Raw genomic sequence first — 13,689 nt, forward strand, 5'->3', positions numbered from 1 at the left:
CTTATTAAGATCTATGCCACTAATACAATATGAATGTATAATTTTAATTTAACAATTTACATAATAATTAAAGTTACCAAAATAACATTCATCCAAAACTCTCCTCTCCACTCACTCTCCTCTCCGCCCTTCAAAGTTTTCTCCATCGTTTCTTCAAATCGAACCAAGAGACGTCGATTGTAAGTTTTAATGGAACCGATGAGAAGCGTTATTATACTTGGCGCTGGCCCGTCACATGTACGGCCAATTTTCAATGGCCGCAGTCCAAACTAACGTACCCAACGGGGATCGCTGCCAACTGGTGTCTGGGCTTCTGGCAAATTTGGTTAATGGGCCCCGCGGGGTGTTCATCGGTGTCTATGATGGCCATCGTGGAGACACGTGCTCTCAATTCGTCCTTGAGCATTTCTTTCACAATTTCAAGGGTGAGTAGCTAGCTAGCTAGCTTTTCAAGTAAAATTTGGTTATGTTCAGCTTTAATTACAGTTTACTCCTCTGTTGGAAACTTGGAATCTTGTATTTAATTTGTTGTAACAAAATTCTTGGCAGCCATGTACAGTTTTTGGAATATCATTATCGACGGAACTTCTTTTCGCCTGGGAAGAGAGGAGACGAAGAGAGGATGCGAAAAGAACGACGGGTGAGGGTTTTGTATTGTTTAACCTATCAAATTTGGATCGGATCAGACCCATTAAAGGTGTAAAAATGAAAGGGTGAGTGTATTTATGGAATATACAAAAAATACCACTCAAAATACAACATTTATGTTTATTTTTTATTACAAATGTATAATAATTTGGTATTGGTGGCATGGATCTTAATAAGTGAGATTTGGAGTGGCATTTAACAAAATCAAAACTTTGAGATGACATATTTCTAAATTTGAAATTTTGGAGTGACATGGATCTAATTTTTCCTTAAAGTTATGAGCACATAAACGGGAAAGACAAGTTACTTTTGTTGAGAGAGAAGGCAAAGTTGAAACTCACAGCAAAGTAAGGCCTAGGCGAAGCTGAACCTCAGACACCTCGGCCCACAATTCAACTCTTCAAGAATGAGTGCAACTTAGTAATTTTATTCTGATCGCCTGACAACTTTTGCGTTTTAAATTAAATCCCGTAAATAATATCGATAAAGAATTGACGAGTGTATGGAATAACAAATTATACCTTTCTCGCATGGTTGATCGAACACAATATATTTTATGATTATTACATTTTGCAAAACATGAGAAGTATTTTTTTTCCTTGCTCTTCGTTGACGGTAAAAGAGATGATCATTAGAAACATGCACTGAAGTTTTTCAAATGTAGGAAAAACATATTACATGCTTACCATTTTTCTTATTGTTCGGAGGTCCTCCAATAGTTTTCACAAGTAGTCTCTGTCACTTGGTATTTGTGAAGAATTTTAATTTAACGTACATCTTATTATTACAAAATAACAATGATTTCCGTACTTCCTACAACACTGGCGGCCAAGCAGAATGCATATCCTCTGTATTAACTCAAAAGGTCCCTTTTGAGTTAATGAATCTCAACCGTTTCATTTTAAACGGACCCAATCTAGTTTCTACCTATAACATAGGGAGCTCTTTAATATTAGTGCGAATCTAATCCGCGTGAATCTTAAAATATATCGGATGGTCGAGATACGTTAAAGATTCCCTTTTGAGTTAATGTAGAGGATACGAATTTGGTGAAGTGCGGGCCTCAAACCCCAGTGGTCATAACTAGTGGATTGAATTCGGGTAGGGTACGGGTACCTCGGGTACGGGTAGGGCGGGTAGTCGGGTAGGGCGGGTACGGGTAGGGCGGGTAGTCGGGTAGGCGGGTACGGGTAGGTCGGGTAGGGTTTTAAAAAAGTGTACCCTACCCGTTTCAAACCCGTGCCCGTCCCGGGTAACGGGTACCTCGGGTACGGGTAGTCGGGTAGGGCGGGTAGGGTACGGGTATTTTTTTTTTTTTTTTTTTTTTTTGTTAATACTGTTTTTTAGTTTTTTTTTCTGTTTTTAATATTATTTTTTTCGGCGGCAAAATAATTTTGAATTTTGAATTTAAAAAAAACGGGTAAACGGGTAAAGGGTAATGGGTAAACGGGTAAAAGTACACGGGTAAAAGGGTAAAGTAGGTCGGGTAAACGGGTGCGGGTACGGGTAAAACGGGTGCGGGTAGACGGGTTTCGGGTACGGGTAAAACGGGTACGGGTTGAGCGGGTTTTTTCCCGAATCATTGAGTCCGGTCCGTCTCAAACCCGTACCCGTGTACCCGTTTACCCGCCTATACCCGGGCACGGGTACGGGTACCTCGGGTAACGGGTACGGGTCGGGTAAAACGGGTCATACCCGTTCGGGTAAAAGCAAACCACTAGTCATAACAATGTGGGGAGCACAAGATTCAAAATCTAAAATAACTATGTCACACATCTAGCAACACGATTACAACAATAATTGTGAAAATTTAACAATAACATGCAACTCAAACCAAACAAAGAATTTGGGCTCATCTTTAATACTAACCCATGAGGAACTACAGCTAACACAACACTTTTCAAATGTACGGACTGCAACTATGGGTTATTCATCTAATGTTATAATAGCCACTACGAGGAATGTTTTTCACATGCAACCTTACAAAACCTTAAAATATCTCCAAAACCCTAGTACTTAAAAGCTTGATGCACATCCAGATAGGTGAGATCAATGAGAAGAGCACTTCAGGCATGAGTTCTATAATGAATATTTCTGATATTTGTAGGGCACGTGAGATATTTCAACATTTTGCAGGGGTGCATGGATAAGAAAGGACACTTTCTGAGATGAACCTTGTCATCCTAAACTGTCAACACAAAAGGCTCTGAAATGAAATCTAAATTTGTAACTACATTTACATGTTCATCAAGTGATCCATTCCTCCCTGAGCTGCAGAAATGGTACTGTTTACATTGCTCAACAGCTGTGAAAGCCATCTGCGTGTTGCCGGATCATCCTAATTTTCATAAAGAAAGAATGTCACATTTCATCATCTATAAGTACTTATGCAGGAAATAGACTTAGCATCTATCATAATCTCACCCGAAGACAGCTATTGAATGTGCCATCTTTCAACATCTCTGGAAGGCAACTCTGCAAGGCAGCACATGCTCTACAAAATATAGTTCAATAAAATATTACGAGAACAAAAAAAAAGCTAAATAAAAGACATTTGATTTGTAAGATTACTTGACTGAAAAGGGCTTAGTTAAAATGAAGATCTGAAGAAGACCCCAATTTATGACAGAAAATTTAACTGGTAAAATTTATATGTCATGCACAACCTTAAGTCACGATAAAACATGCATCTAGACGAAAACATCCACATGCAAATTGTTGATCTTCTATAGACAAACCTGGGATTGTCAGATAGGCGGAGATAACAACGTATGATATGCTTTAACAACCGTGTGGAAGGTTGCTCAGCAAGTGAAACCACCATGTTTGCCAGGACAGATCCTACTGCAAAGAATCGCTCAGCAGTGGCGCAAATGTACCTCAGCCCCACATCATCCAGAAGTATCTTTTGTACTATAAATGTCGCCACCTATCATTCAAACCACAATTACACTGTCATAAAGGTGAGCAAATATTTGACACACACAAACAAACGCATGTACATATTTTCCTAGCTTCTGTCACAGACCAATTTCGTACAAGTGAGGCACCATATGGGATACAGATCGAGTTCAACACCTGTAGGTGCCAAGTTGAACAATTATTACGATTAGGGCATGCCTGGTACCACCTTCGTATTCTGGGATAGAGTGGAAGAAGAGAGATCCCCCAAAAGAAGTGCAAAAATCAAATAATTATATTGGAACAGGATTGAAGATGTACAAAAAAAATGTAGATTACATTATTACTCTTTCATGGAAGATCTTTACCAAAATTTCCAAACATCTCCCCTTTAAATAAATGGGCGTATAAAAGGGGCCTTATTTCAATTGATTCCTTTCCCAATTATTTTTAATTTCAGATTGAGTTACAGCTAATTGATTTAGTTTGGGATCCCATACTCTGAGACAGGGAAAGAACAAGAGGAAAGAAATAAAAAAATGGAACTCGAAAACTTACTGTTTTCGAGAGCTCACTGCCCATTTCCATGGTGCGCAGACACAAAGGGATTATTTCTGTCTGAAGAAGAAAGCTGATGACATCTGTATCATCAACCTAAACAAAAAAACACAAGTATAACTATCCAAACCTTTCCTGATTGACTGCAATTAAACAAAAGGAACCACAATACTAAAATACCAATATTTTAGGCTACCTTGGTAATACCAACAATTCCCAACTTATCAGAATAAGAATATGCCTGCTTCTCCTATTATATAATCTACAAAAATAGATAGAAAACAAAATTAGAGAATAAATGTACCTTAACAAGAGCACCGATTACACCTAAGCTTGTCAGCCGAAGATACTCGAATGGCCTTGTTTTACTGGTCGTATTTAAGAAAGGGTATAGATACAGCGGTATATGAGCTGAAATGCACACAGAATACACAAAATATATATATCATACCATGTTATAACAAGTTCATAAATTTAGGTAATAAGATTAAAAAGAACAAATTATACTATAACCAAAGGGCTCAAAAAGGTCTTCCTCTGTCTCACGAGTTGCAGCTCTGTCAGCTAGTTACAGGTACCAAACCCAAATGGTACACAATGAAGCCTTTATCCTCTAAGTAGATATCAATAAACAAAATACAGGAAAGATATAACCAATTAAGTATGAGGACAAATATACTACCCAACAAATACCAGCGATAAACCAACTCATATCTATGAGAAACCAGTATATATTATATCAAGGTTTGAGAGGAGGCATATCAGATTCAACATTTTGAATCAAATGTGATGGAAAAGAGTGAACATGGAAAAAGATAAAGCGCAGATTACCATTTAAGAAAAGGATCCTAGTATCTGGGTGTGAAGCCACACACTACAATGAAAACATAAAAATAAAATATTAGTAACCAATTAAACTGATCTTACGGAAAAAAGAAATGAATGAAAAGAAGCATTATTCTAATAGCGCAGACAATGAAATTACAAATATCACCTGGAGAAGAGCAAGTGCATTGCAGACGCGATTTGATGCTGATGGTGTCAGTGTTGGAGGTGAAAGTGCAGGGTATATTGATACGATCTCCTGCAATTCAATACAAATTGCAGCACACTAGAATTTATTAGTTTCAAATTAATAGCACATATGATAAAGGAAATCTAAATGAATGTCTCCAGTTGTCCATTAAGCCCAGGCTAAATTCAATTTAACACCAATACATTATCTCCACACATTAACCCAATTCTGTCTCAAGTAACACAGGAATGCATCAAGCCCCAATTGAGCTCAATTATTCAGTTGACTCAATTCAACCCTTTTGTGTAAACAGGAAAAACTGAGCTTGAATTGCTTAGTATTTCAATCGGTGTCCGCAGCACATCAAGGGGACAAACAGGAAGAAATGAAGATTATTCACCTGTAGAAGAGCAGCTATAGTCCCAAAAGAGTTCCACAACAGTGGTGCAAGATCTTGAAAAATCTCCCTTTTCTGTGGAAAACAGAAACAAATGATAAGTACAGATAAAAGTATGGAACATTTCTGTCCACCCCCAGAAGACTTCTAACAACTACTGAGAACAAGAATTATCTCAAATAATCTGGAAAACAGGGAACATGCTACTCATGGCCATAAACCTTCCAAATTTCCTCAGGCAAAATACCGCTCGGTAATAACAGAAAGGACTTCCAAATAATAACCAAATACTACTAGTGTGTAGATCAACTTAAAGGCTGGAATTACAAGATCACCATACCAAAAGAAGATATTCTGAGAGAATTGCGATCTGTTGGTTCTATTTGAACGCTGTTCTTCCTTAGGAAGTACTGAAGACCCAAATATTTTCTCGGATATAGGAAAAGGGCTCTTTCGACCAAACAGCAAGTGGCGGTTTCGGGGACGGAGAGAGAGAGAGAGGAACCTTGGAGAGATCGAGAAGAGCATTTTCTCTGAGATCGGGGTCGCAGAGGTCAAGCACGAGCTGCTCCGCGCCAAGCATCTTCTTCTCCTTCGCCGCCTGGCCGCCGACGCCACCTCCCGCCGCGCCGCCCACCGGCGAAGGTGACTGAGGGGCCGACATGGCTGGAATGTTTCCGAAGGAAGAAGCACTGAGAGAGAGAGAAGAAGGTAGGTTTGCCATCGGCTGCGGCTCGAGTCGCTGGGAGAGAGGGATGGATAAATGGAAGACGAAGATCGTTTCTCCTAACGAGGTGTTCGGCTAAGTTGGGTAGATTAAAGTTTAAGCTGCTAAGGAGGCGCTTACTTTAGGTCTCGTTATTGTATCAAACGATTATTAATTGAGCCGAATATAGTATAAATTTATTTTTAAATTGATTTAAATTAAATTATTTTACATAGTGGTTTAATTTTATTTCATATCATGGTCTAATTTGAATGATTATAATAATATTTTATTTATATATAATTAGTATTTTCTTATTCGTAATTATTATTAATATGTAATTATATAATTAATATGTTATATTGTTAATATATTAAATAATTATTATAATATATTATAGTTGTTATTAATATATTAAATAGTTATTATAATAATATATTATAGTTGTTATTCATATATTTAGGGCTGGCAAAAAAATTCGAGGTTCGTGATTTGATTCGGGATTGATTCGAGTTTAATTCGATTCGAAATGGGTTCGAATTGAAACGAACCAAACCAGGTTCGGTTCGGAATTAATTCAAACCAAACCCAAACCTAGCCGGGTTCGATCGAAATGGGTTCGATCATTTTTATGGTTCGAATCTCATAATAACATCGGCCGTCCATTTACCTGATGAAATTAAAATCCAAGATAGAGAGTCATAATTTAACTTAGCCGACACTCCCTCGCTCTCAAATCTCAATAACCTAGTTCTCTCTCCACCTCTCCCTAACTCACTCTCCCTCTAGCTCTAAAATCTAGCTGACGCTCTCGGCGACTGGCTGTCTCTCCGGCTGTCACTCCTCTCTCTGGACTAGATGACTGTCTCTCCTCTCTCTTCGGTCGTCTCTCATAGTTCATACCAGGAAAGCCGTCTCTGATGTATTTTTTCATGAACAATTTTTCAACTTAAAAACACTCATTTCATAGTTCATATCGGTAAAAGGAAGCCATGTGAATTCTCCCGCGAGAAAAAATTAATGTATAAACTACCGGAATAACTAGGACTGCTAAAAAATAATTTAGTTCGTGATTCGATTCGGGTTCGATTCGAAAAATGTGTAGTTCAAAATGGGTTCGGTTCGAAATGGGATCGGTTCGAAACGAATCAAACCAGGTTCGGTTCAAAATTAATTCAAACCAAACTCAAACCTAAGGTAAGTTCAGTTCGGTTCAGTTCGTTGCCACCCCTACATATATTGGTATTATTAATAATTATTATTAATATAAAATTATATTGTTAATATATTAAATAATTATTTTAATAATATTAATAATTATTATTATTTTATAATTATATAATTAGTATTTTATTATTATTAATAAGAGGAGGGATCGAGTTACAACAGAGTTACAGCATTTATTTTTTTCATTTTCAAAGTTCAAATCGTCGATTCAAACCGTTAGATATTCAATCTATATTAAAATGTGCTTGGAGACCAAATTTTATATTTTTTTGCTATTTATTAAGATGGGTACAAAATCGTTGTTTTTATTAAAATTCTGCACTATTAAAAAACAGCAATTTTGTACCCATCTTAATAAATGGCAAAAAAATTCCAAAAAATATAAAATTTGGTCTCCAAGCACATTTTAATATAGATTGAATATCTAACGGTTTGGATCGACGATTTGGACTTTGAAAAAAAAAATAGATGTTGTAACTTGATCCCTCCTCTATTAATAATTACTAATTATAATTATATAATTAATATTTTATATTATTAATATTTTAAATAAATTTTATAATAATATATTATAGTTATTATTAACATATTAATATTATATAATTAGTATTTTATTATAAATAATAAACTAATTTAGGCTTTCAAAACTTTAGTTCTCCACCAACTCCAACCAAACAAGAAATACTTTAAGTTATAATTTAACTTTAGACCTCAACCAAACCGGCCTAAGTCATAATAACCAATTTAGACCTCCTTAACTTTAATCCACAACCAAACACCACCTCTTGTAAAATCTCAAATTCTCAATGCCTCAAGTCATTCTAAATGAATAGCTCCTTAAAAATTTAAACAACTTAAAAACATAAGCAAAAGGAAGTCTAAAACAGTAATTTTAAGTTTTACAAAAGAATAAGTAACACTTTTTAGTTTCCTAAGAAGCTCTAAAAAATCTTAAGAATAATGTGCCGAACACTACCAACGTGTTTATATCGTCTCCTTTTTGTAATTTTTGCTTCTTTTTTTTCCTCAAAGCTAATAAGAGAATTTTCATTTCTATAATTATTAAATTGGTTGTGTCTGTGTGTTGTAACGAGAATATACTATAAAAGAACAAGAATTCTCATAGAAAAAAATCACGAAAAGAAAAGATAGATCAATAAAAGAAATAAGTATTCAACAGTATTTACGAATGATATCATAGGAGAGCGAGTATGTTCAAAATTCAGTATTTCATAGAAAATAAATAGAACTTTTAATTCATATGTACACTGACTTTGTGTGGTATTTTATATTAAAATAAAATACTGCAATTTATTATTTTACTATTTTATCAATCTATTATAGTTTTGTTGCATAAAAAATTATAATGTTTATTGTTATTACATGTGGATATGTACCCTTTTTGCTATAAATGTGAATCTGCAATCCTTAAATAACATACAAAGAAACAAAAAATGTAACAATTACTATGGATCTCTATCTATAAATGACATTCTAAAAAAAAAATCAAAACCAATAAGAAAAATGAGTATACGACAAACAATCAAATAATGGGTGTTTAGGAAAAATTTCGAAAAGAAACAAGAGAAATGTGTGGTGAGTGTGTGTTATGAGTACGTGTTTATTGGCGGATCTACGTTGAAATTGGGGTAGGCAAGTGCTTACTCCTGGATTTGAATTTTTTTAATTTGAGCCAGTATTAATTGTTTAACGTGCCTACCTTGATTCAATATAGTGCTTCGAGTTAGTTCGATTTTTTAACCAATTTCTTCTGAGTTTTGGTCAAATATGTGTATTTCGTTTTTTTTTTATGCGATACTTTATTTCGTTAATAGAATGAAAGAGAATATGAGAACAAGAAAAATTTGACAATGAAATCTAGTATTACAATTCTAAGAAATGGATTGGCCACACTTTTTGTACCTTTTATTATTCAACATTTATATTTCGGTTAAATTTTTTTCTAAACTTTGACTTCAATTTGCTAATTGGCTAAGAACAATCCCACTTTTAATTGTGCAAAACAAATTTTCAATTAGCTTACTAAAGATATTTCAATACTGTGTCACTCGATTTTATGATTATAATAGATTTTATGATTATAATAGATTTTATAATAAACAAAGTTAAAGGCATGGAGTTGTAATAGTGTACCCGATAAGTTAATGGATTTGAATCCGATTAGTGCCCTATCTTGACAAAAATCCTGGATCCGCCCATGTACGTGTCTAAATAAATTTATACTTCTATACGTAGGAAAATATCAAAAAGATTCATAGAATAAAAAAGACAGATTGTTTAATTAAAAGGCTTATATTCAATTTGAAATTTCATTTTTTAATCATAGTCATTGGCGAATCAGGACATCTACGTGCTTAATATAAGAGTGGAGAAATTGAGATTTGAATTATTTATCAGGTTAATAAGTTAGTGATTCTTTTATACTAATTTCAGAATAGTTTTATATCGACAATTTTAATTTTGTTGCTGCGACAAAAATAATTATTTTTAGATTTAGCAAAAAAAAAACAGTTTGTAATAAGCAGGAGTGATTCATATCTATTGCAAAAACTTAGAGTGAGTCTATGGTACTATGCATATTACGATTTGGCACCGTGTTATGGCTTTATATTCTAGTTTTCAAATACTAACGGTCGATCCAAACCGTTCATCTTGTTCTCCATATTAATATGTGTTTGGAGACCAAATTTTACATTTTTTGAAATTTTTTTACTATTTTTTTAAATTGATTGAAAATCACTATTTTTGGATGGTCCAGAATTTTCAGATCAAGTGATTTTCTAAATATCTAAAAAAATAGTAAAAAAATTAAAAAAAAATGTAAAATTTGGTCTCCAAACACATATTAATATGGAGAACAAGATGAACGGTTCGGATCTACCGTTAGGATTTGAAAACTCGAATATAGAACCGTAACACGGTGCCAAATCGTAATATGCATAGTACCATAGACTCACTCAAAAACTTATGTGCATTTTAAAATAAAAATAACAAATTATTAAATTTATAACTATTCCATATTCTTGTCGTTGAAATTGTGTCATGGAATGGAAATATACTTTTTAAGTATAAAAGTGCTTCAGCGGAATTTATTTTGAGGTTATTTACGCTGAGAATCGAGTTTTTACTGTCCAAAATGGAACTTGCAAGGGCAGATTGGATGGTGGACTGTGTTGAGATTCGTGTTGATATTGAGATTATTAACACGGGTTGTTAATACTTGCTCAGGTAGCGATTGTTTAAACTTTAACCCTATTTTTGGTTGTGGCCTAAAGCTAAGGAGGCCTAAATTGGTTATTTCAACTTAGGCCGGTCTAAATTATTCATGTTTGGTTGAGACCTAAAGTTAAATCATAGCTTAAACTATTTCTTGTTTGGTTAGAGTTGGTGGAGGACTAAAATTTTAAAAGCCTAAATTGGTTAATTATTAATAATAAAATACTAATTATATAATATATTATAATATTATTATAATAATGATTTACTATATTAAGAATATTAATTATTAATTATTAATAATAAGATACTAATTATATGATATTAATATATTAATAACAACTATAATATATTGTAATATTATTATAATAATTATTTAATATGTTAACAGTATAACATATTAATTATATAATTACATATTAATAATAATTATGAATAAGAAAATATTAATTATATAATATTAATATATTATTATATTATTATAATAATTATTTAATATATTAACAATATAGGGTATTAATTATATATTAATAATTATTATTAATAATAAGATACTAATTATATAATATTAATATATTAATAAGAACTATAAAATATTATAATATTATTATAATAAGTATTTAATATATTAACAATATAACATATTAATTATATAGTCATATATCGTTAATAAGATACTAATTACACAATATTAATATATTAACAATATAACATAATAATTATATAATTATTTATTAATAATAATTATTAATGAAAGGATATTAATTATATAATATTATTATAATAATTATTTAATATATTAACAATATAAGATATTAATTATATAATTATATACTAATAATAACTATTAACAATAATATACTAATTATATACAAATAAAATATCATTATAATCATTCAAGTTAGGCCACGAGGTGGAATAAAAATTAAACCACCATGTGATGCGGCTTAATTTAGGCCGGCCTAAATATCGGCTTATGTCATTTTAGGCCGGCTCATTTAAGGCACGTTTGGTGGAATAACGAGGCCTAAACTCCTTATTCCACCATTTAGGCTACAACCAAACATGGTGTAAAGGTCTTTACATAATTCATACGCATGAAGTTTTAATGTACTGCAGAGGATGAACTTTGTATAAATTCGGATTTATTTCTTTATTTGGACCCGTTAAAAAATCTATACAAGGTTATCATGTTCTGGCATATGAAATTCGTGCGTAGTATGAAAAAAATTCATTGGTACTTTTTGACAGATTCTCTTGATCAAGATAAATAAGTGTGAACCCTACGGAAAATTTAAAATGTGGGAAAAATAGTGAATTATGTATTTGATGTTATTTGACAATTTTAGTATCATTGGATTTTAAACATAACCGTTTTATTAAAAACGTCAACAAACACACAATACACTATAAGTGCATTTTAAATTTTTTTTTTTTTTTAAAAAAAAAGGCTAAAAGCCCGTTTCATTAAAATGAAACAAGTACAACCAAGAGTCACAATTAATCCAAAACCAAATTAACAGAGCCATCGACATCAACATGCTACCAAAGTTCAAAAGGTATTCAAAAGACAAGGCTGACAGAGCCAAAATGTAGATCTATTAATAAAACCCCTTTATTTAATCTCTAGCTAATTCATGGTAAATCAATGATTACTATCCATCTTCTTCTTGTGGATCCACGGTTGTGCCTTGCCCAGCGAATATGTCCAGTTGTGTGTCCTGTTGAGGTGCCAGAGCCTGTATGGGAATTTCATCCAACTCACCCGGCAGCCATAGACCTGTAGAGTAATACCAATTCTGCAATAATATCCTTGAAGGAATGCCAATTCTGGTAAAATTGTTGACTAATACCCATCCAATACCAAATCTGTTGAGTAAATCTACATTTCAGAAAAAGATGGTTATGAGTTTCCTCTTGGGTACAGAAGTGGCATTTGGTACAGCCGGACCATCCTCGTCTTGCCATATTTTTTTTAGTAAGTAGTTTATTATGAGTAAGAAGCCACATAAAAGTAAGTGCATTTTAAAATAATTATATGCATAATTTTCGATGTATATATTTACTTTTTGAGAAAATAACAATTTTATGAGTGTGCGGGAAATATATATTGGATGTTTCTTTTTTGACAATATCGATGATTTATGAATCATAGACGTATCCATAATTTATTAAAAAAAAATTAAAAACACAATAAAGGAGAACTGTAAAAATTTCGAATTATGTTTACTTGTGTATTTTTTGGATAAACTCGAAATTATTGCTTTTATAAGTGCATGATTCAAAATTAACACCATGTACAAAATTGTGCTTCAATCTATTAATGGATCTAAGTATACATGTTCTACTTGTCAATGGCTACGATTGAAAGATGAAATTTCAGATTTAATCTCAACCCTGCAATCACGCAATATGTCTTCTTTTGATTAAATACATATATTTTATGTATAAGAGTCTAAATTTAGTTAAAAACATATTCGTCACACGTGCTGCCACACGATACATTATAATTAAAATTGAGCAGACTCTAAAATTTAGCAATATATTTCTTTGTTTCCTTATTTCTCCCTCTTCAATTGAGTAGACTCCACCTTCTGTTTTCTTTTCTTTTTTGTTTCCTTCTTCTTTGTTTATATACAGATTAGAAATTGATTTTTTATTTATTTTCTTATTTGTCTTTCTTTGTTTTTATACATATATTGATGTGAGAAATTTAAAATATATTTTTAATTTTTTTTTTAATTTAGAATATATAACCCATGACCCTTTGAAAATTATAGAAGCCCTCCAATAAAATCAAGAAAAATTCATAAAAGCACAAAGTAGCATGACATAAAGAAGGAAAACAAAACAAAATTAGAAAGGTCACCAACAAATGTGATAACGATAGCAGCAGAAACCTTAGAAACATGTGAGGCAGCATAGCTTAAAATTATCCGAATGTTGGCAACTGAAGAAGTAGAGAGTGCACGTATGCTTTGTTAGCTTGGTTTTTGCTTG

The 13,689-nt window shown here is 32.7% G+C and overlaps 1 protein-coding gene across 2 annotated transcripts; it reads right to left on the minus strand.

Annotated features, from left to right (window-relative positions):
• Positions 1 to 2,418: 2,418 nt before the first annotated feature.
• Positions 2,419 to 6,344, minus strand: LOC144557914 (Cell differentiation, Rcd1-like protein). 2 transcript variants are annotated; one of them, XM_078306567.1, is made up of 10 exons: positions 6,025 to 6,344; positions 5,523 to 5,594; positions 5,102 to 5,191; positions 4,939 to 4,981; positions 4,412 to 4,518; positions 4,108 to 4,203; positions 3,387 to 3,577; positions 3,073 to 3,142; positions 2,889 to 2,986; positions 2,419 to 2,852 (listed from the first exon to the last, which is right to left on the minus strand). In XM_078306567.1, exons 1-10 carry the CDS (start codon positions 6,241 to 6,243, stop codon positions 2,840 to 2,842), a joined length of 999 nt encoding a protein of 332 aa, XP_078162693.1. In that variant the 5' UTR covers positions 6,244 to 6,344; the 3' UTR covers positions 2,419 to 2,839. The 2 variants fall into 2 exon arrangements, with proteins under 2 accessions (XP_078162693.1, XP_078162695.1); XM_078306569.1 differs by having other exon boundaries at positions 2,419 to 2,986; positions 6,025 to 6,342.
• Between the last annotated feature and the right edge of the window lie 7,345 nt (positions 6,345 to 13,689).

The sequence above is a fragment of the Carex rostrata genome, chromosome 8, assembly GCF_964058835.1.
Source record: "Carex rostrata chromosome 8, lpCarRost1.2, whole genome shotgun sequence".
Classification (NCBI taxonomy): domain Eukaryota; kingdom Viridiplantae; phylum Streptophyta; class Magnoliopsida; order Poales; family Cyperaceae; genus Carex; species Carex rostrata.

What these genes read in the sequence shown, in the direction of transcription:
- LOC144557914 (XM_078306567.1), bottom strand. Translation starts at nt 6,243, where the DNA reads ATGGCAAACCTACCTTCTTCTCTCTCTCTCAGTGCTTCTTCCTTCGGA. An exon ending in TAATCGGTGCTCTTGTTAAG is followed by an intron (nt 4,204 to 4,411) that starts GTACATTTATTC and finishes TTTTTTGTTTAG; the next exon opens with GTTGATGATACAGATGTCAT. An exon ending in GCAGTGAGCTCTCGAAAACA is followed by an intron (nt 3,578 to 4,107) that starts GTAAGTTTTCGA and finishes TTTGAATGATAG; the next exon opens with GTGGCGACATTTATAGTACA.